This window comes from Protopterus annectens, chromosome 3.part1 (assembly GCF_019279795.1).
Source record: "Protopterus annectens isolate FY-2018-M chromosome 3.part1, PAN1.0, whole genome shotgun sequence".
NCBI classification, from domain to species: domain Eukaryota; kingdom Metazoa; phylum Chordata; order Ceratodontiformes; family Protopteridae; genus Protopterus; species Protopterus annectens.
This window is the reverse complement of record NC_056732.1, coordinates 1,149,755,425-1,149,776,006: the sequence shown is the minus strand read 5'-3', so window position 1 is coordinate 1,149,776,006 and position 20,582 is coordinate 1,149,755,425. Positions and strand designations below refer to the sequence as shown.

Genomic DNA, 20,582 nt, shown 5'->3' with positions numbered 1-20,582 from the left:
CCTGACCAATTGCTTTCTGTTCCACTGGTTATCCCTTAATTTTGATATCCATTGCTCTATCCTGTTGCGGTGCTTTCTGCATTTGATTTTCTACACTGAATCCTTCTCTTTGCAGCTGCTCCATAACCTCAATTTCTATGTCTTTAACTTCTCCATTACTAATCTCCTTTTCTACTTTTCCTCTTTGTCTTATTTTTTGTATTGTAAAGTTTTCCATATCTGGAGTCCTTTGCATGCATTTCTCTTCAAATATCTTTGGTGCTGCTCTTTTTGTAGTGGTTAGTTTTGCTTTCTCCTTTGCATAAATATTACACCATATTAAATCTATTTTCCTTTCCCCTGTCCATATGTTTTCACATCTCCTGATCTTCTTGTTTTTCTTTATTCTGGGGACTCGCTCCATCATGCTGTGATGTAGTCTGTGTTAGACCTTCTGCATTAAATCCTTCACTTCACATGGACTCCATAACTTCAACTTCTATTTCTTTAACTTCTGCTTTACTAATCTTCTTTTCCACATTACATCTTTGTGATATTATTTTTTTTATTGTGAAATGTTCCATAGCTGGATGCCTTTGCCTGTATTTCTCTTTGAATATCTTTGTGATTGCCTTCTCTACATTAGTTAACTTGGCTTCCTCCTTTGCATAAATATTGCGCCATGTCAAATCTCTCTTTCTTTCCCATGCCCATATTTCTTTTTTATATTTTTCAAATAACTCTAGGTTTTGTTGTTTATATTTTTGCACTTCCTCAAATGCTTCTTTTTCCAAACAGATCAAAGTTTCTTGATCTATATACAGTTTTTCAAAAAATTGTTGTATTAATGAATGCAAATTTTTATTTGAAGCTTCTGACAGTTTTTCCTGCATAAGTATTTTTCTTTCCTCTAATTTCTGTCTTAATCATTTTTTATACCTTGTGTCTTAAAATTTGGGGCTTTTACATAATAGTAACAATACATAATTTCTTTCTTATCCTCAATAGTCCACTCTATCGTCTTTATGGCTCTTCTTTGGCCAATCAATTTTTGTGATTTCTGTGGACTGCTGCTTCCTTCTACAATGGGAGGGGGGGCATCCTCCACCTGGGACTGGTCTGGCCCCATTGTAGGAATGTGTCCGTCTTTTGAGGATTATACACTGTCATGTTTTACTAGTCCTGGCACCAGTACACCTACCAGGATTGGGCACTTTTTTATCCTGGGTCTTGTGCACCCAGCTATATTTTTTGTTTTTGACTTACTTCTGTCCATGATATATGCTGTATCAATACAGTCTATATATCAGTGTCACCTTGGTGAGATTTTATGAAAAACAGGGTCCACCTCGCAAAGCTACTCACCAAGACTTGATGAATTAAATTTCAGCACTACTACTACTTTCCTTTGCTTGCTGACTTTTCATCTCTCTATTAGGACTGCTCCAGTGTGGCAAGTCCTCTAGCTTGGAAGTTGGACTCCATGTCTTCCTTTTGGAGAGGGATGTACCTGTATGCATTTTCCCCTCTTCCTCTGTTGCCAAAACTCCTAAACAAGATTATGTTGGACAGGCCCAAAATCATGTTGGTGACTCCCTTTATCCCGAGACAGCATTGATTTCACTTTCTTATTCAACTGGCTGTGGACAGTCATACATTACCTCACAGAATGGATCTACTCACACAGGACAAGGGCTGTCTAATTGATCCTAATTTTCTGGCCCTACCTTTTTCTGAGGATGTGTTTTGTATTCTGCATTTTGCATAAGGCAAGAAAACCCACTACTAAAAAATCATATGTTGCAAAGTGGAAAAGATTTTCTTCTTGGTGTCACAATAATAAACAAGAGCCTCTTTCAGTGGCTATTCCTACTGACCCTTTGTATTTGTGTGAGGTGTCCAATGCTTGTCTGGCATACTCGTCTGTTAAAGTTAATTTGTGAGCTATTTCTGACTGTCTGCCTCTGAATCTAACACTTCCTTCTAGATTTGAGGTTGAACAGTTTCTGAAAGTACCCTCCATATCAGGACTCCAGGAAAACCCATTCCTCCTTCTTGGGATCTGATCTATGCTCTTTGCAAGTAAACTCAGCCTGCTTTTGAACCTCCAGCTACTTTCACTTTAAAACTGTGATTTGGAAGACTGTCTTGTTGGTGGCTCTGACCTCTGCCAAAAGAGTCTTTGAACTTCAGGCTGTTATGGCTGTTCCTCCTTTGTAGTTTTCCATAGAGACAAAGTGTCTCTTAGAATTAATCCTTCTTTTATGCCTAAGGTTGTTAATGATAAGTCTTTGACTCAGACCATCCAACTTCTATAACAGCAGTGAGAGATTCTCCATTATTTGGGTTTGCATAGGCAGTGGTGATAATCATAAGACTAAAGATATTAGGAAATCTGAGCAACCTTCTGTTTCTTTTCAGGACAAGAACTTGTGATTGGCGGTTTCTGAACACTCCAGTTCTTCATATTTCTAAAGCCATTTACTTTTGTTAATCTTTTCATGGCAAACAGCTTCCTGCTTCTGTTAGAGCTCATTCTGGACAGTGGTTGCCTCTTCTGGAGTTTTTTAAGGGTCTCAATACTAGATCCATTCTGGAAGCTGCTGCTAAGTCATCTATGCATAGGTCTACTAAGCATTACAATTTGGATGTGTTTTAAAGGGCCAAGGCAGGTTCTGCTAGGCCCATCTTCCATTTGAGGGTTCGGCAGTTACTTCTTCCACTTCCTTTTCTTTACAAATGTTTTAGTCCTGCCCCTATAGTAAAGAATACTGCAAGTGACTAAGGAAGAACATAGTGCAGTTGGGAAAGAACTACCATAACAGCAGATATCCTATGTACAACTGCTGCATTATTCTGCCCCTCCCTCTTTCCACCTGTAGGATTTTCTCTTTTTCCTGTGGTCAACAGGACTTCTTTTCTTTGCTTTTCTTGCTTTTGGATGTACATGTACCATGCTCCTTTCTCATATGTTACTCACGTTCTTCTGCGGTAATTGAGTTTTGAGGGTTTGTAGGTCATATGTCACTTAAACTCTTCAGAGGTAGGACATACATCTGACGTATGGTGCATGGAAGGACCCAGGCTTTGGTATGCTGGCTGAACATACAGTTAGATATCTCTATAGTAAGAAATACTGCAACAGTGATAAGTAGGGCATCTACTGTTATGGTAAGTTCTTTCACAACTGTACTTTCTTAATAGAAAAGCTCAGTGCTCTTTGACAAAAAAAAAAAACGTTTTTTTCTTTGCCTTTCTGACTCTGTCTGTCTGTGTATTTCTCTGCTTTCTGTCTGTCTATCTATGTCTGTCTGTCATGTTATGCTAGAATTCCACGTGACCACCAAGAACTGTCAAAGAGCTGTTATTCCATAATTTCCAACATTCGGAGTAACATTTTATGAAAACTGACAGAAACAACTTAGTTTTCTTTAAAGTACTTATTTTCCGTTAGCTATTCCCACTGGATTCAATCACAACTAAAAGCTACAATAAAAACAGAAAAGCGATAATATGTAAAACATGATATTAACAATGGTGCTAACCTCTGCAAAAGTAACATCAGTGTGACTTTTTACTGATATCAGTTAACTCTGTGCAAGGGTGGAGATAGGCATCTACCATGTATACTACTATGTATACATTTTAAAAGTGATTTATTTGCAGAGTAAGTTGTCCAAGAACTTAAAAAAATGAAATTTATTTTGGTTTATGCTCGTGTTTTATTAAATGTTTTTTTTTTCCTTTCAGAATGTTTGGTTTCCTTTTGTTTTCTTGCTTAAGCCTGTCATTTCAGCAATTACTTTTTCCATATTAAACAGGTTTACTGCCCAAAAAATGCAGTGTCCATAGGGGTCCTGGTGGTGGTGATGAAGGATATATTAGTGGGGGGAGAAGGCTGCACTGCATTCTGGAAGCTAATATACAACTTACTATACAGTTTGTAAAGTTCCAGAGTTTCTAGCTAAGTCCCGACTCTGTTTACTCTGGCAGTGTTTTTTTTTTTGTTCATTTTATTTGTTAACCTAATTCTAGGGGTGTTAACTTTTAAGATGCCCAGAGTGGGGGCTGTCAGAATAAAACTCTTTTATATAATTTGAACTTTTTTTCATTGCTTCAGATTATATTAAGGGGTTTCAGATACAAAATAAGTGTTTTATTCAATTATTAAAAACAAGTTAAGAAATACTTTTTGTCTGAAAAACTGAGGGCATTTGTCATTTATTATATTTTTAACTGCATACGGCTACCCAACTAGAGACTGTCATGTGTAAAACTCTTGATAAATCCAAGGAGCAGGCCATGAACACTGTATATTTAAATGACAAGAATTACATAGTAAGCAATTGAGGAAGCTATATAAAAGGTAACATGATGGAGCCTTCTAGCAGCTGTTTTTTCTTTTGCTTTTCTTTCTTCTTTTATTTATTTTGTTTTGAGTAGAGTAACTAGTTTCAGAACTGAGAGTTACATACATTCATGCAATATTCTGAAAATGGACATTTGATAAGAAATTATAAAAGGTTATATTTATTACAGGCCACTGAATTCTTACAACAACATATAGAAGCAAACTCAGATTCATGGAATTTTTCAAATGTGGATTAATCTATGCTCCAGCCATTAAAGTACAGTTGTGAACTTACCATAACAGTACATGCTCGAATGATAACCTTTGCAGTACCCTTAGCTATATGGTTCATATCCTACCAAGGATATAACAGCTAGCCAGCTTCTAAACTTCATGGCACCTTCCATGCAGTCAAATGCCATTGATATAGCCAACCTGCTGACTGACAGCTCAGTGAAAACTTTACCCCTCTGTCCCCCCATCAGTGAATCAGGACATCCCCAGCACCTGCCCCCTTATCTATAGGGAGCAAGTCATCACTGCCCTCTCAAAGGCAAAAAATACAGCTTCCATGGAACCCAATAACATCCCATGCTGCATCCTACATGAACACAGGCAAGAACTTGCAGCACCGTTAGGCACCCTTTTCATCCAAGGCCTGAATACCACTTCATCCTAGCCGAATGGAGGACACCCACTGCCATCCCTTTGCACAAAGATGGAGCATCCACTGATCCAGGAAATTATAGACCCATCAGCCTAACAAGCAAGGCCTTGGAACGGATTATAACGGACCTCATTAACAAGGACATTGGTACCCCCCCACACACACACACACATTCGACCCCACACAGATTTGTTTCATCAAGGGGAGTTCATGCCTGTTAAATATGGTCAACTTCTTTGAGACAGTCACCAAAGCCATGGATGAGGGGAAGATGGTGCACACCACCTACCTTAACCTGGCCAAAGCCTTCAATACTATTCCTACTTTGGTATAATAGATAAACTCTCTCAACTAGGCATCAGTCTGTATGGTACCCAGATGGGTAGCAAACTGCCTCACTGATAGAATCCACCTGATCCAAATAAGGGAAGCCACCTGAAGCAGTAGACTCGTAACTAGAGGTATACACCAGGGATAGGTCTTGGGGCCTCTGCTGTTTGGGATATACTTTTCTGAGGTGCAGGCCAAAACCAGTGGACTATGGCTGACCAAGTTTGTAGATGACTGCAAGCTGGGTGCTGTCATCAATTCCCCTAATAATATGGACATCTTCCAACAGGGCCTCACTCAAACAAATAACTCGTGCCAGAAACATGGCCTCAAACTGAATGCCAAAAAATGCATCATCATCCCCTTTGGTGAGATTGATGTCCCCACAGAGTATCACATTAATAAGAAGATCCTAAGCACATAATCAGTTGTGAGGTACTAGGGTATGCAGATTGATAGCAAACTGACTTATGACCACCATATTGCTTCCATTGTACAGAAAGCTTTCTACATGGCCCACCTCAGTAAGGGTATCTCAGTCAGGGACAAGGCGGTCATAACATATATGTATTCTTCCCTTATAAGACCCATTATTGTGTACAATGCCTCTTTTGGCATGTACCTCACAAAACACATGCAGCGGCTAGAGAGGCCACAGAGGTTCCATACCAGGAGAATCTAGGGCCTCAAACATTTACCCTACACAGATTGGCTAAAATCCCTGTCCCTCTACTCAGTCTCATACAGACTCCTCAGTGGTGACCTCTGTCTGGCATACAAAGCAATCTCAGACCCCCCCTTGATGAGTCTGCTGCATATCTGCAAGTCAAGGTCCACTCGAGTAATCCACACATACGACCTCAACCTGGTCTGTGACATTAAAGGACTTGTTGGCAGGACAGATGTGTGCCCCCGAGACTCTCCCTTCTCTGGAAAAGACTCCCTGTCCAAGTCAAGCAGCATACCTCATTAACTCTTTTTAAGTGCAACCTGAATAACTGGGTGGGGAAAAGAAAATAAACCCCTGGATTCCACATGTGTCCTTGCTAGGCAGGGGTATCAGTTGCTGACTTGTCAGAATATGGGCTAAACTGTTGGCTAGTTTTGTAAGGGCCTCAGGGCTAATAGCCTAGTAACTTCCTATGAGCCTATGATCTTATGAAACTGTCAGGCAGCTCAAACTAATTTGAGTGAAAGATAAGTTTGAGCGCAAATGCCTTCAGAACTTTCCTGCCAAGAGAGAAAGGGGGAGGCTGAGCCCTGAAAGGACAATGCTAGAAAGAGCAAAAAAACAAATAACCACACCCTGGCATAAACAACACACCAAAAAAAAAATAAATAAGTGGTGGAAGGAGGGAGAGGCTACTGCAGCAGTGATCATTCAAGCATCTACTCTTATGGTAAGTTTACTTACAGAATTGTACTATGTTCATCATATTGATAACTGAAACCCTGACCCCATGGAAAATGAGATAGGATTGATTTACCATAGGAGTTTACCACACAGATACTCTTCATGCAAACTGTTCCCCATTTTAAGAACCTCAAGTCAGCCAGATTAGCTGGTTTAAATGGAGCAAGCTTCTCTAAAACAAAAATAAGATCCCAAGAAGGGACACTGGTTTTCTTGGAGGCTACTTAAGTAAAACTCATTTCAAAAAACTTTTCCCAAGAGAAAGCCTTAAAAGAGGATGATCCATGGGCAGACATTCAAAAATGGTCAATAAATGAACCTTGATAGAGGAGTAAAAAAGGCCATAGGATAGCAACTCACACAAATATTGTAAAATCAGAGAACTAGCCCAGAATGGGAGCTTGCTATGTTTTCCTTGACACCAACTAGGAAACCTTTCCATTTGCTAACAGACATTCCTGCCACCATTAGTACCTTCTGCATATTGCCAGGAAATAGGTGCTTAAAAGAAACTAAGACCCTATTATCCAGGAAATCACGTGAAGTTGATTTGGGGTTGGGGGCTATCAAACACTACTGATCTTGTGTGCATAGATCCATTCTGTGAGGAAGCTTGTGATAACTGCCCCTGGCCATTTCCAAAAGAAGGGAGAACCACAGACACCCCGGCCAGAAAGAGAGTCACCACAATGATCTTGAGGGATTTCCTTCTGAATCTTCAGAAGTACCCTGAATATTGGAGGAAAGGGTGGAAAAACACACAGAAACATTCCTTCCAAAGGCATCTCTCTTCCAGGCCTTATTGTATGGAGTCCTGAAGTAGAAACTTTTCAGCTGATAATTTAGAGAGGAGACGTATGGGTCGACTAGAGTAACTTCCCACAGATGGATCAAATCTCGGAAGACCTCCTGATCTAGTTTCCATTCATAAGGGTCTGCCTTTGTCCTGCTCATCTTGTCTGAAACACAGTTTTTCTCTGATGGAATGAAGGATGCCTGTTGAGTGTGCTGTGAAGCTATATCCCAAGCTAACATGGCTAGTCTCCAAAGGGGGTACAACCTGAATTTTCCCTGTTTATAGATGTACTACATAACTATGGTACTGTCTGAAACAACTTGAAGAGGTCCTGGTGACCAAAGATAATTCAAAGAACTGAATGCCTTAATCAGGGTAAGTAAGCATCTCTTTTATATTTAAAGTGCCTGTGTCTGTCCAAGGTGTCCCGCACACCTTGCACTATTATCCCTCCTAAAACTGCTCCTCAAGCAGAGTCTGATGCATCCGAGATGAATGACTTCTTTGGAACACTGAGGGATAAGGGGAGACACAAATTTAGGAATATTTGCTGTCTTCACTAAGTAACTTGTCTACTAACAATCTCCAGTACTGGGATTTGAAAACACAAGGAATGGTGACACTTGGACCAAAGAGACTTCAGATACTATTTTGTCTTTCTCATGTGGAGTCTTGCCAGGGTTATTATGAGACACATAGATGCCATGGGACCCAGAATCCTGAGGTATTCCCTCACAGTAAGTGAAGTCTGAGTAGAAAACCTTGGAATTAGGTCTAGATATAGATCTGTTTTTCCTAAGAAGCAAAAGCTCTTAGAACTGTTACTGCAGTGTCCAGCTAACACCCATAGCTCTCAATCTCTTAGAGCAAGAAATGTGGACAAAGCCATAAATAAGTGGGACAAATGCCCAGAAATAGGGACATTTTTTAAATATTGCTCTTACAAACTTAGAAAGTTGATAGAATAGCAGGTTTTACATTATCATGAATTTTCTGAACAGAGTGAAGTCTGAAACTCAGATGTCTGTCATTATTTTTTAACTTCAATCATTAATGATTTACCACTAATTTGACAGAAAAACACAGTTGTATGAAAAATGGACCAAAAATATGAGGTAAAAATCTGTACATTTGAGAGGTATGCTAACACCCCAAGACAATCCTGTGTGAAAAAGTCAGAAATGACTTTTGAATGTTTTCTTGGAATCCCAGCTTGTGAAAAGATCTCTCACCCAAGTGTGAGAGATTCCCAACACTTTGGCAAAGACTGAAAAGATAAGCAAGTCATCTGAATATGGAAAAAAGAAAATGTGTACCCTGTAGCCTGCAACAAGCTATAACTGGAGCTAGCCACTTTGTGAATACCCTTAATGTAGTGGAGGTTAAAAGTTAAAGGTTAAAAGAGAGAACTGATAAAGTGATCCAAAGACACACGCTTTAAGAAACACCTGACATCTGGATGAAAAGGAATGTAATGATAAGAATGTTTTGAATGTAGTGTTACTGGGAATCTTGAATGATGAAGAAGAGGAAACAAGTTGTGAAGTGAAATAATTTAGAAGCTAGGCACTATCATAAACAGGTCTAAGTAGAAAGACACAGAACCCATCTGCAAGCAACTTATTTCTTTTGCACTAAAAACATCCTTGAACAAAAACCTCTCTCAACATGGGGAAGAGGACATTGTTCTATCACTGCCTGGAGCAGCAAGTAATAAAATACAGTTGGAAATAAGAGTCTGGTCTGGAGGATGAGGAATAACTCCTGGCAAGGTGGAATATCCTTTCACGGCCATCTATAATCTTGATGAGGGATCTTCAGAACCTATTTGTCTGAAACTACCCGTTCTCAAAGAGAGAGAAATCAGAGATTCAGGGTTTCTGGAAGGGAAAAGGGACTGTCAGGGTGACAGGATGGAAGAAAGTTTCTTAAATATTCCACCTAACTAGTTGGACTATCCTTGAGTTTGGGGGTTCCTGAATTCTTTTTGGAACAACCTTGCCATTAGGCCAAAATTGGATGAGCAGTTAAGAGAATCCTTAGAAAATTAGGCAAAGGAGGGTATAAAAAATCTTAAGAGATTCCCTGATTTAACTTATCACTTTCATCACACTTTTTTTTCCCTACTGCAGAAAAGGAACCAAAATATGAAGCTCTGTCTAAAAGACAAAAAAAGAATCTCATTATTTACATCCTCTTCAGAAGTTTTAAGGATCGATACAGCAGGCCCAACCTCCTCAAAATAGTAGCAGACGCCATAGCCCTGGAAGAATTTTCATCAAGTGAGTTATACACATGTAAACAGAAAGCAGTGATTGGTACAATAGAAGAAAAAAAATAATTTAAGGCAGACTTTTCCTCACAAGAAGAAAATGTAAGCAAATCATTCCTCACACTTTCATAGTTAGTTAGAATAAACATTAACATGTGAGCCTGACAATTCAAAATACTAAAAAAGTTGCAGAAGCATACAGTATTTTCCATACCCATCAATAATCTTCCGATCCTTTTCAGAAAAATTAGGATAGTTTAGCGATAATACCATTAACTGAAGCTATAGCTGCTGGGTCATGTTTGGGAAGAGTGTATAAAAACTAAAAAGACTAAGGAACTTTATACATTCTATCTGCCTTTTTAGCAGCAGCAGGCTGGCTATCAGAAAAATTACAGGCAGAGGCACACCTATCCTCCAAAGCTAACAGAACTGGAGTAATCGGCGAAGGTTCGGGAAATTCCTTTGTTAACAAAACATTTTCTGAGGGACTGAGAAACCTCATTGTCCTCCCACTGAAATCACTGACAAATTCTGGAAAAATGTCTCAAAGACAGTGAAACCCCAAAGGGTGAATCGGAAACTGAGCTTTCCTCTGAGTCTGAATCAGAAAACGGATGAGAAAACTTATATCTGTCTCTTCATCTTCCTGCCCAGATTCACATTCTTGAATCTCTTTAGGAAAGAAAAAGGTGTCCTTTCTTTTACCAGAGAGCAATAAATAAAAAGGATCAAAATCCTAAATAAAACCCTGAGTCAGTCCCAGTAAACTATTCTGTGTAAGGAAGTTTAAAGATAAGTAGATGCATGTTTAGTTTTTTTGTTTCTTTTTGACAGAAAAAATGGGGCCAGCAGTGTTATAAATGGCAGCAGTGACACCTTCCCCAGGGATGGGCACAACATTCTGACAGAACAGGAAAGCCTTCCCTGTTTCCTCTCATAAGACCAACAAGAATGGCTCTCCTTTGCCCACTGAGGGGACCCCCAACAGCCACAAAAGACGTGGCTAATCCTTGGTCTATAGTGACTAGAGGTGCTACACCAGAGGGATCCAATGCAAAAGAAGTGCAGTCTGAGGTGCAACAAATTACCTCAGCAGTCACCCACCTGCGGTTAAGGCAAATTTCTAGCTTGCACTGGTAGTAAAGGCTGTTTGCTTAACGTTTTCTTTTTGTAGCTGGAAGAAGGACTAACAGTGAGACTGACGGTTTGTTCCATGGTCAACCTGCACAGTTTTTTCCGTGGTCAGCTGAGAGGATAACTGGCACTAGTCCACCCACAATCCAGGATCTGTATACATCAAGGAGCCTAAAGAGAGCCACCAAAATACCAAATGACTCAATTCATCCTGGAAATAGTCTGTTTATGACCCTGTCATCAGGTAAAAGATACTGCAGTATTCGACGCAGGACAACTAGATTCAAAGACATTTTTTTATCCATAGGTGAGCAGACTTAACTCCAACATTAGGACTGATCATTGACAGGTCAGGATGTTGGGACTTCCCTGTGTGTATTATTTTATCTGTTATTTATTAAGCCCAGCCAATCATTATAGTTTATACTACTAACCCAGGTGCAATATTTCTTTCTTCAGCTGCTACTGCTATGTGCTTGTTCACTCATAATGTGGTACATGGTTCATGTGCAATACTGTTACTGGAACGTTCCTGATAGATGTGTGTTTTTATATCTTAAGTGTGTGTTTCTAGGACTATACGTAGCTATATACTTAAGCTTAGAGTTGATTTACAAGACAGTGATAGTATTATTATATGTTGTTTTAAATGTCTTTCTATGTATGTGGTTTCTTTTTTGTTTGCCCCATGATGAGATGATTACATGGAATCTCATTTAATCTACACTTCATAGATCTAAATGACAATAAAGTTACTTCTGACTTTTTTTTTTACTTCTGAAAATGATACATTTTTCCTAGGAGGAAAACTAAGCTGCTAATCAGATAAAAGACACTTTTTTTCACACAAAAATACAGTAAAAGCACTTTAAAACACTTTACTAGCACCAAATAATAAAATAAACACAATTTTCCACAGGGAAAAATGTTTTTTAAATACTTTAAACAACGTTTAAACTGACAGGAATAAAAAGAGTACTCCCGTTTAAAAAACACACTATAATCTCGTGACAGTTCATTAAAACATAAACTCCTAGCTTTAAAATAACTTTCCTAAAGAGGAAAATATTTATAATTTAATAAAAATAATTGGATGCAAGTCTTTTTCCTCCAAATAGAATGTATATGCTCAGCAAAGGAACAGCACAAGCCAACTGTCGATCCTCAAAAGCTACTGTTCTGCGGTAGTAAACTTCTGAAGGGCTCGGCATCCAAACATCTTTTAGTCAGCTCAGCTTGAGCTACTTGACATTTGCGATGCTTGGAAGGTGTCTTGAAGCTTTGGAAGCTGGTTGGCTGTTATATTCTTGGCAGGATATTTATAACGTATATAGCTAAAGCTACTACAGCAATGATCAATATGATGAATCTCTTGAAAGTGTCATAGGTTCATAGATTCATAGATTAGTACTAGGCTAACTGCCCTTGTGGGCCATTTTCAGCCTAGCCAGCTACCCCATGTGAGAATCAAACCCTACACCTTATGTATGTAAGGTAAAAACCTTATCCATTATGCCAACCTCCCACCCTAATTCTTTTGTGTGTCATTCTTTTGTCTTGGTTTAATGGCATTTTAAAGATATAAATGAATCTGTGTCATAGCCAAGAGCTTAGAAATATCATCCTTTGATTAATAAGCCACCTGATATGCTACTAAATGAGACATATGAAGGAAGACTATGACTCCCACATTGTTACAAGTGGGTTACATACTCAGAATTAGCTAAGCAGGGATACTGGGAAGTACAGTGAATTTAGGACAACATGTTAAATACTGGCTTCGATTTATCCTTATTTTACATATACTTAGAAGCCACCCCTGAGCTGCTGCAGTTATCGCTTTCCAATATGCTTTCTGTATAGAGAACAGCAGTACAATCTACATACTGAAGAGTTCTATGCCAGATGACTGTCTTCTGTAGTTTCTAATACACATGTCTTCATTAATACAAAGATATGCTGCATCTATGACAAAGGAATGTTCAGCTTCATGAGTGCATTTTATGCTCATAAAAAAATGCACGCAGAAGCCTTCTATACTGTGCCTGTAATATGAAGGTGAATTACACACATAAATGTAACAGGCCACAGCATACAAATACATTTCAACCAAGAATGTTTTTTGTTCATTTCATGTCACTTTGAAGTACTGTGTTATGACACCTTCAGCAATGGCATACTCCCAAAACTTGGTGAAAATGAAGTTGCTAGGTATGATATCAGATAGGTTGCTGAAACTCAGGAATGCTGTTATGGACTGCTTAGAATAATGTGCATTTATCCATAAGCCTGATATGATAAATGACAATATTAATTCTGTGAATGTGTTCCATAAGACAAGCCTGGTATAGTTTCAGTGCCACACATAGTATGATTGGAAGGGTACCGTGCCTTCCAAAATTGTTTAAACCAGCTACTCTACAAACATTATTTGCAAATATTCCAATTGCTTTAGCTACCTTACCATGTGTCTGTGTTTAACCATCCATCCATCCATACATATAATAAGTATGAATTACTTACCTGTTCTCCCTTTTCACCTTTGGGACCAGGGGGTCCTTCAGGGCCAGGAATTCCTCTTTCACCCTATGGGACAGAGAAAGAATTTCAGCAAAATAAAGGTACACTATAGTTGAAAGGAGATCATTTGTAGCTTAACAATATTCTACTGACAGCATACCCCCTTTACCTCTGTTTTTGACTGCTTACCCACACTGAGGAATGCCACCATTGTTCACACATTCATTATTATATAGCTTTTTAGTTTAGAATGAAAGGTAACCTAGAAATTAATATAGAATCAAACAGTATCCCACAACCAGTTATCCAACATTTAGAACCAGTTTTATAACATCTGTTTTATGGTTATTTTTATAAAAAGTTAAACTTACTATGATAGGGTCACATCAGAAACTCACTGACAGCACTTCAATATAATGTAATTTATAATGTTGGAAGCATTTACTGGCTCTTTCTATACTCTGTAAAGAAAACCAATACATAGGATTCTAGGCTGACCAGCATGTATGCCATACTTTCATGAAGTTTATTGCTCATTTGTTTACTCTAATTAACATTACTTATAAGCATTCTAAAAAGACTAATTGCAAATTAAGAATGGTTACCGATTTGGAAAATTGTAATTATTCACTGGTTACAAAGGAGACCATGTATCAAGAATTTATGCTCAATATCTGTTTTTTTTTTTTCTCTCATCTAAAAAAGTACTAAACTCAGGCGTACACCTACTAAACCAATACATTTTTATTATGGCATTGTATGCATTAGTGCAAATAAATATATATGTAGTCATTTATATATATATATATATATATATATATATATATATATATATATATATATATATATACATATATATATATATATATATATATATATATATATATATATATATATATATATATATATATATATATATATATATAGCTGTGTGTGTGTGTGTGTGTGTGCATGTGTGTGTGTGTGCGTGTGTGTGTGTGTGCTAGAGAGATGCATAAATACACACATACATGGGTGCGCACACACACACACACACACACAAGCGTGGGCGCGCACACACACACGCGCACGTGCACACACACACACACACACACACACACACACACACACACACACACACACACACACACACTGATAAGAAGCTAGGCTTGGAGACAGTGAAGCCAAACAAAAAAGACTTTTCAGTAATCAGGATGCCTGCCCAGGTTCATCAGACCCAAGTATAGTGAACAAAGTGAACAACCAGCAAACTAACTTTATACTTTTACTTTTACTTTATAGTAAAGATCATATATTCCTTCTCTCTCTCTCTCTCATGGTTACTAAAAAGACCATTTCTGAAACACTTTCTGCTATTCTGAAGCCCCTAAGAGGAAAAAGAATGTGGAAAAAGTGGACATCTTCCAAAGAATGATCAGGATCATCATCATGAAGATGGAAAGGGAGGGTATGAGTGATGACTGAAGGAACCAGTCTAGTATAATCTAGGAATATCTTCCTTTTTTCTTTTTCTCCTGTTCCCCAGACTGACCTTTGAGGCTCCAATCTGCTTACCTAAATGGCATGTTCATTTTCCGGTATTGTCCCACGCTAGGCAAGTAGACATTAAATTCAAGATGTAATATAACTACAATGTGGCCCCAGCAAAGAGACGCATTGTAGAATTCTACAAAAACTGCAGTCTGTCAAACTCAGTGTTTGACAGACCCAGACAAAGGGTTTTGCAGTAATCTATGAAAGTCAACCAAGCCTGTTCAAGCCTTGGTAAGTCCTTGGGTTGAATAAGGTGCTTAATATTGTAACAAAAGCATCAGAAAAATTTCTAATAACATACTAAGCCAATACTAGAATGGAGAAATGAGATTTTGCCAGTAGGGATGACTGCAAGTATGGGTGCAGAAAACAGGCAAGAGAGGGTTGGAATTTACTGGAGAAAACTGATAAAGGAACCAATGTATTGGGAGCCAATAACAAGACAGGGTAAAGTAATAGAGTGAGATGAGGCCAGGACTGCAGGCTAGAGACTGCCTTCCCCACCAGGGATTGATATCTGAGTACAGGCAAAGGGAAAGGGATAGGCAAATCTTAAATAAAAGACCTGCTCTGGTGGAATTTTTAGTTGAATCTAGAAAAGAAGCTTCTGTTAAGAAAAGGATAATTAGTAGTGCATATAAAATATTGCAAGACAACTGTAAGAATCAACCAGGGAATATTAAAAAAGATTAGGAAGAGAGGCTGGAAAAACAATTTACAAGAGAACAATGGGAGGACATATATATGGCTCCCAAGTAGGCAATATAAATCCAGAAGGTTTAGGATCTTTGCTTGGAAGTGTTTACGTAGTTATATTTATACCCCACACAGACTTCAAGGATGTTTTCCTCAGACGGATAGCACATGTCAGAGGTGTTCTAAAGAAGAAAGAGGTAATTAAGTACATATGTTTCTGTACTGTAATGAGTTGGCAGATTTTAAAAATTACACAGACGCTGGAAGATAAACACTTTATATAAAATCACAAAAACACGGCAAAGCTTTCAGGTAAAAACCCTTCTTCAGTGCATACATTTCATCAGTTAAAAACAAATGATTATATAGTGTGGGTCATCATCACATGACTTGCAGCCAACTAGTCACATGACAAATACATAATAAAACATAATACTTTTCATTTCAATTTAGTTTGCTGTAAAAACTTTAGAACAGGTTTTAATGTTATAACATCATTTATCCCTGGTGGTTTGTCTGCCTGTAGCCTAGTTATCCACTCATATTCTTTCATCTCCAATTTATTATTTATATCACCCCCTCTTATGTGATGATGACCCACACTATATAATCATTTGTTTTTAACTGATGAAATGTATGCACTGAAGAAGGGTTTTTACCCGAAAGCTTTGCCGTGTTTTTGTGATTTTATATAAAGTGTTTATCTTCCAGCGTCTGCGTAATTTTTGACTGTTGCCTTCCAGATTTTAAAAATTCCCTACATAGTAGGCTGTAACTAAGGAAATGTTCCTTTTGTGCTGTGTCACAGGATCTGAATTGTTTAGATATAACCAGGCCTTAATTCTTCTGACTGCCAGAAAGAAAAAGAAAAAACAATTATTATCAAATGGAAATCAAAGTCTAAACCAGCTGTATTTGAAGTGCTGGATATTATAAAAGAGATAAAGTGAAGGAGCAAATGACATGGAAATAAATGGAAATTGTGTGAGCAACACATGCAAAATAATGTTCAGCAGGAGTGAGGTTTAAGGAAAGATTGGAATTCACCAATTTATGTCATGTTGGACTGATGATAGTTAAATAAAAGGTATGTGACGTATAATATATATAAATGGAAAAATGTAATTTTTTTAATGTATGTTTGCCTATATCATAAGTGATTAATAAAGACATTTAAAAAAAAAGAAAATGTCTAATATTTTATCATGAAATTACTTGGTTTTGTTGAGGATCACTAAGATTATGCAGCGTATTCCTAAACTCTAACCTCTATTAACAGTATGTGGGGGCCAGCACTGCAGCTTTTAAGGATTTTTTCAGAGCTTTAAAATGGAATGAAGGGCCATAGCAGGAGTGTTAGGTTGAGTCTGCACCCAGCTATACTCATTCAAGTTAGTGCATCATCCAGACAGTCACATTGTGCTTGAAGAAGTAGATACACAGTAGGGCAACATCATCAATCATCAAATGTCTCCATCAAACTACATCACCTGGTGAATAATACTGGATTCAGTCTGGAGGCTTTTGGAATATTGCAACAAAGAGTGTATGACAAGAAAGAGGTAACTCCTTAGAACCATCTGAGTACAGTAAAAGAGGCAGGAAGCAAAACCCTTAATGTCTATGTGAGAGAGTGGTAAGTACTATAGAAACAAAGGAACATTACCAGGCAAGCTATCATGGGGACTATGAGATGCTTATCCATATGCAGTTTTAAGTAGTCACACTTAAAAGTTCTTGTCACCCTTTTCAAGCACTTAACCTCCCAAATCCAGCAGGGCCATATATAACAGTGCTGGTAAAAAATTGACTCTCTCCACCCAAACATCAAAAATAGTTATTTTATAGAAGGCTTGTAAGGCTGTAACAAGCATCAAAATCACAGTGTGTTGACCTGTGTTCTTTCAGCTATAGCACAGTACTGGAAAATTCCCACTGAACAGTGTGTGACTGTGGAGTTGAATAATGGGTTGCAGAAGCTAAGCCCCTCTTTGTGGTGTAGGTTGTAAACTCCCGTACATAAGAAATTTGTTGTATGTGTTGATGCTGTAAAAGTGTTATATTGTTACTTTCTCTGCATCCGCTATTTTTTTAATGTACCAGTTGTGTTACAGCTGTGTAGCACTCTCTATATGGTTAAAAATACAGAAAGTGTTTGATTGATTCTGCAGGTGCAGGTTTGGTTGTTTTGTACTTTTGTTCAGTGCATTTGCAATGATCAACTGCACAATGATCAACTGTGTGTCAGTGAAGAAGTGATATATATGTAACAATATTACTGCCAGCGGCACCCACAGGAAAGGACAGCTTGGATCTTAATGCTCATGACTGGCTGGCTATACTCTGCAGGAGGCAGCCATCGAGAGATTGTCCTCAAAGGCAGCCTCATCATTCCATACTGGGCTTCCAACCAGTAGGGGAAATTGAGGAACTACAATTACATGATCTCGATGTACTTTCCTGTGGAGGAATACCAAAGAAAAGACAGTGGACTGGCATCCTCATATATGGCAGCAGTCACTGTTCATAGCATAAGGAGACCTTGTATAAAACAGCAATGTCTGCAAACATGCTTTCCAGTTCCAAAGGTGTATCAGATCCTAGTGTATATTATTGTGCATATGGTGCAATATGTTGATCATATCTGCCATTGTACTGGTAGCGTACAATTATTCCTTTATCACTCACTTGCATATCACTGTTTTTGCCCATGCGACATCTATTTTGAGCAATGAGTTGGAGAGATGGCATCAATGTCCAACAATATGCTACTCCCTAATGCTATCATCATGCTGTGTGGCTGCGCCACTTCTCACAGCAGGTGCATGAGATATTGATATCTGCGTACCTTGTGCTGATCACCAGATATGTCATGATCTTTTATACACTGTGGATAGACAGGGGCAGATATGAGAGATGACACTGCTGTGTCAATGAATGTGATGGGAAGATGACCTCCATAGTGACCATTGCTGAACATGGCACTGTGCTGTCTGATTGTGCTGGAGAGGAGGCTGCCATTACTATCAGAAAATGGTACTACACTGACATCAGGCATGCTCTGCTCTGTCAAAGCTTAGCCCATGACCATTGTACCTGTGAAGATAGACAGATAAACGTTTGTGTGTACAACTAATATGGGACAATCCTGCATTGTTTTGCTGCATCAACACTACAGGAAACAGATCATGCACAGAATGAAGGTGAGCATACCTTGAGGTGTCTGCTGCTGTGCCTGCATCCCAGGTATTCCAGTACGGAAGATATGGTAATGTTTACCATTGAATTGCCTAAGTCAGTGGTCACCACAAAACCATTCTAGTGCCTTAAGGTAATGCCAGCTTTGTACATCCTCAACAAAGACATGTGATGTTGTGACCAGTTTGGCCCCACATCCAGGCTTCCACCAGGTATCAGCACTCTCACTGACTGTTAGAGGGACACATAGAAGTCTTTTGCATCAGAGTGTATGTAGTCTGTGACAGTGGGCATTCACTTGTGATCATCCTTTCCCAAGCAATGGCTTAGGCCTTTATTTGGGCATGTAGTATCACATCAGTGACCAAGTGGGGCACCTGTTCCATCTGTCAGTTGTGGCCATCAACTGCATTCACATCTGTAATGATGTCCTGCCAAAGTCACTCCCAGAAGGCCCTGCCAGCTTTGTTTGTGCTTAGAGTGTTTCTTCTATGCAGACCTACAGCCTATAGTAACACCTCTGTCTCTGCTGGGGAGAACTTTTCTAGCCTCTGATACCCTTCAGTGCGGGACAAGGTCTACTGTCAGCTGTACTATATTGCCATCCTTGCAACAGATGTGTCTGCAATGAGACACATGCCTGGTATACAGCACATTGATATGTCATGTCCTCACATGGAACAGAAAAGCAGTGAAACATATAATCTATAATCTGTCTTTGCGGACATGTGCCTGTCCCTCAAATAACAACTCTGTGTGTCCCTCAGGACAAGTACACAGCCTACACTATTTACCAGGTGTGCCTCTCCCACCATACTCCTTCCTATGTACATGCCAACTACAGTCCTGTAGCAGAGGGTGTGTAGTGTGGCACATGCCTGTCTATCTATGTTGCCACACCCTACAGTGGTACACGGCCAATCCCCGATATTCAACAGTATATTAGGTGGGCTATTACTGTCTGGATCTGTGCCATGGATGCCCACATACCACATTCCATCCTCTCTGTGTTGTGTATCTCACTGTCTGCAGGCTGCTGGTGAATGACCCCTCCAGATATAGTACATATATCTACACTGCACCCCCGTCCCCACCCCTGGCCTGTGTACCCCTTACTACTGCAACTTCAAAATGCTTTTCTACCATGATGATCTTTGTAGAAAATCTTCTGTTACACTGTGGATAATTTGATAATTCAGTAAACACCTCATTAGTGATGGTGGCTTTTATTTCACTACTATAGGGCTCTTAGCACTGTAGTTATCAGAATGAAATGAAGCAATCTGGTTGAAATGTTTCTGAATTACTACACATATATAGTTCTACAGTGCATGTTGAGGCCTCTGCCTGTTTGTTAACATGTATTGTTAGGTCATGATACATTATGCATGTAATGGGCACTTCTGTGACACATGCATACCTCCAGGCTTCCGCATCTCAGTCTTCAGCCAGTAAGGGCTCACTGGCACATTGGTGCATTGCATTGTGCAGGGTTATTATGCTAATGTATGGTATATCTGTTGACAGAGGCATGCTACTATATGGTACAGCTGTGCATCGTCCCTCTTCCACTCGTGTGTTATGGTCACATTACTGCACATTGACATTTGGCTACGTCACTCTGCAATGAAATACCCATCAGTGCATGCCGCATGATTTCTGCCACACATCAACATGATTCAGCTACCA

The 20,582-nt window shown here is 38.9% G+C and overlaps 1 protein-coding gene across 1 annotated transcript in view; it reads right to left on the bottom strand.

Moving 5' to 3' along the window:
* Window positions 1-20,582, bottom strand: part of COL22A1 (collagen type XXII alpha 1 chain) — a 2,341,282-nt gene that overhangs the window by 1,339,739 nt on the left and 980,961 nt on the right. Inside the window, exon 11 of the mRNA XM_044067281.1 lies at window positions 13,470-13,532. Coding sequence (XP_043923216.1) covers window positions 13,470-13,532 — 63 coding nt within the window. The remainder of the gene's footprint in view (window positions 1-13,469; window positions 13,533-20,582) is intronic.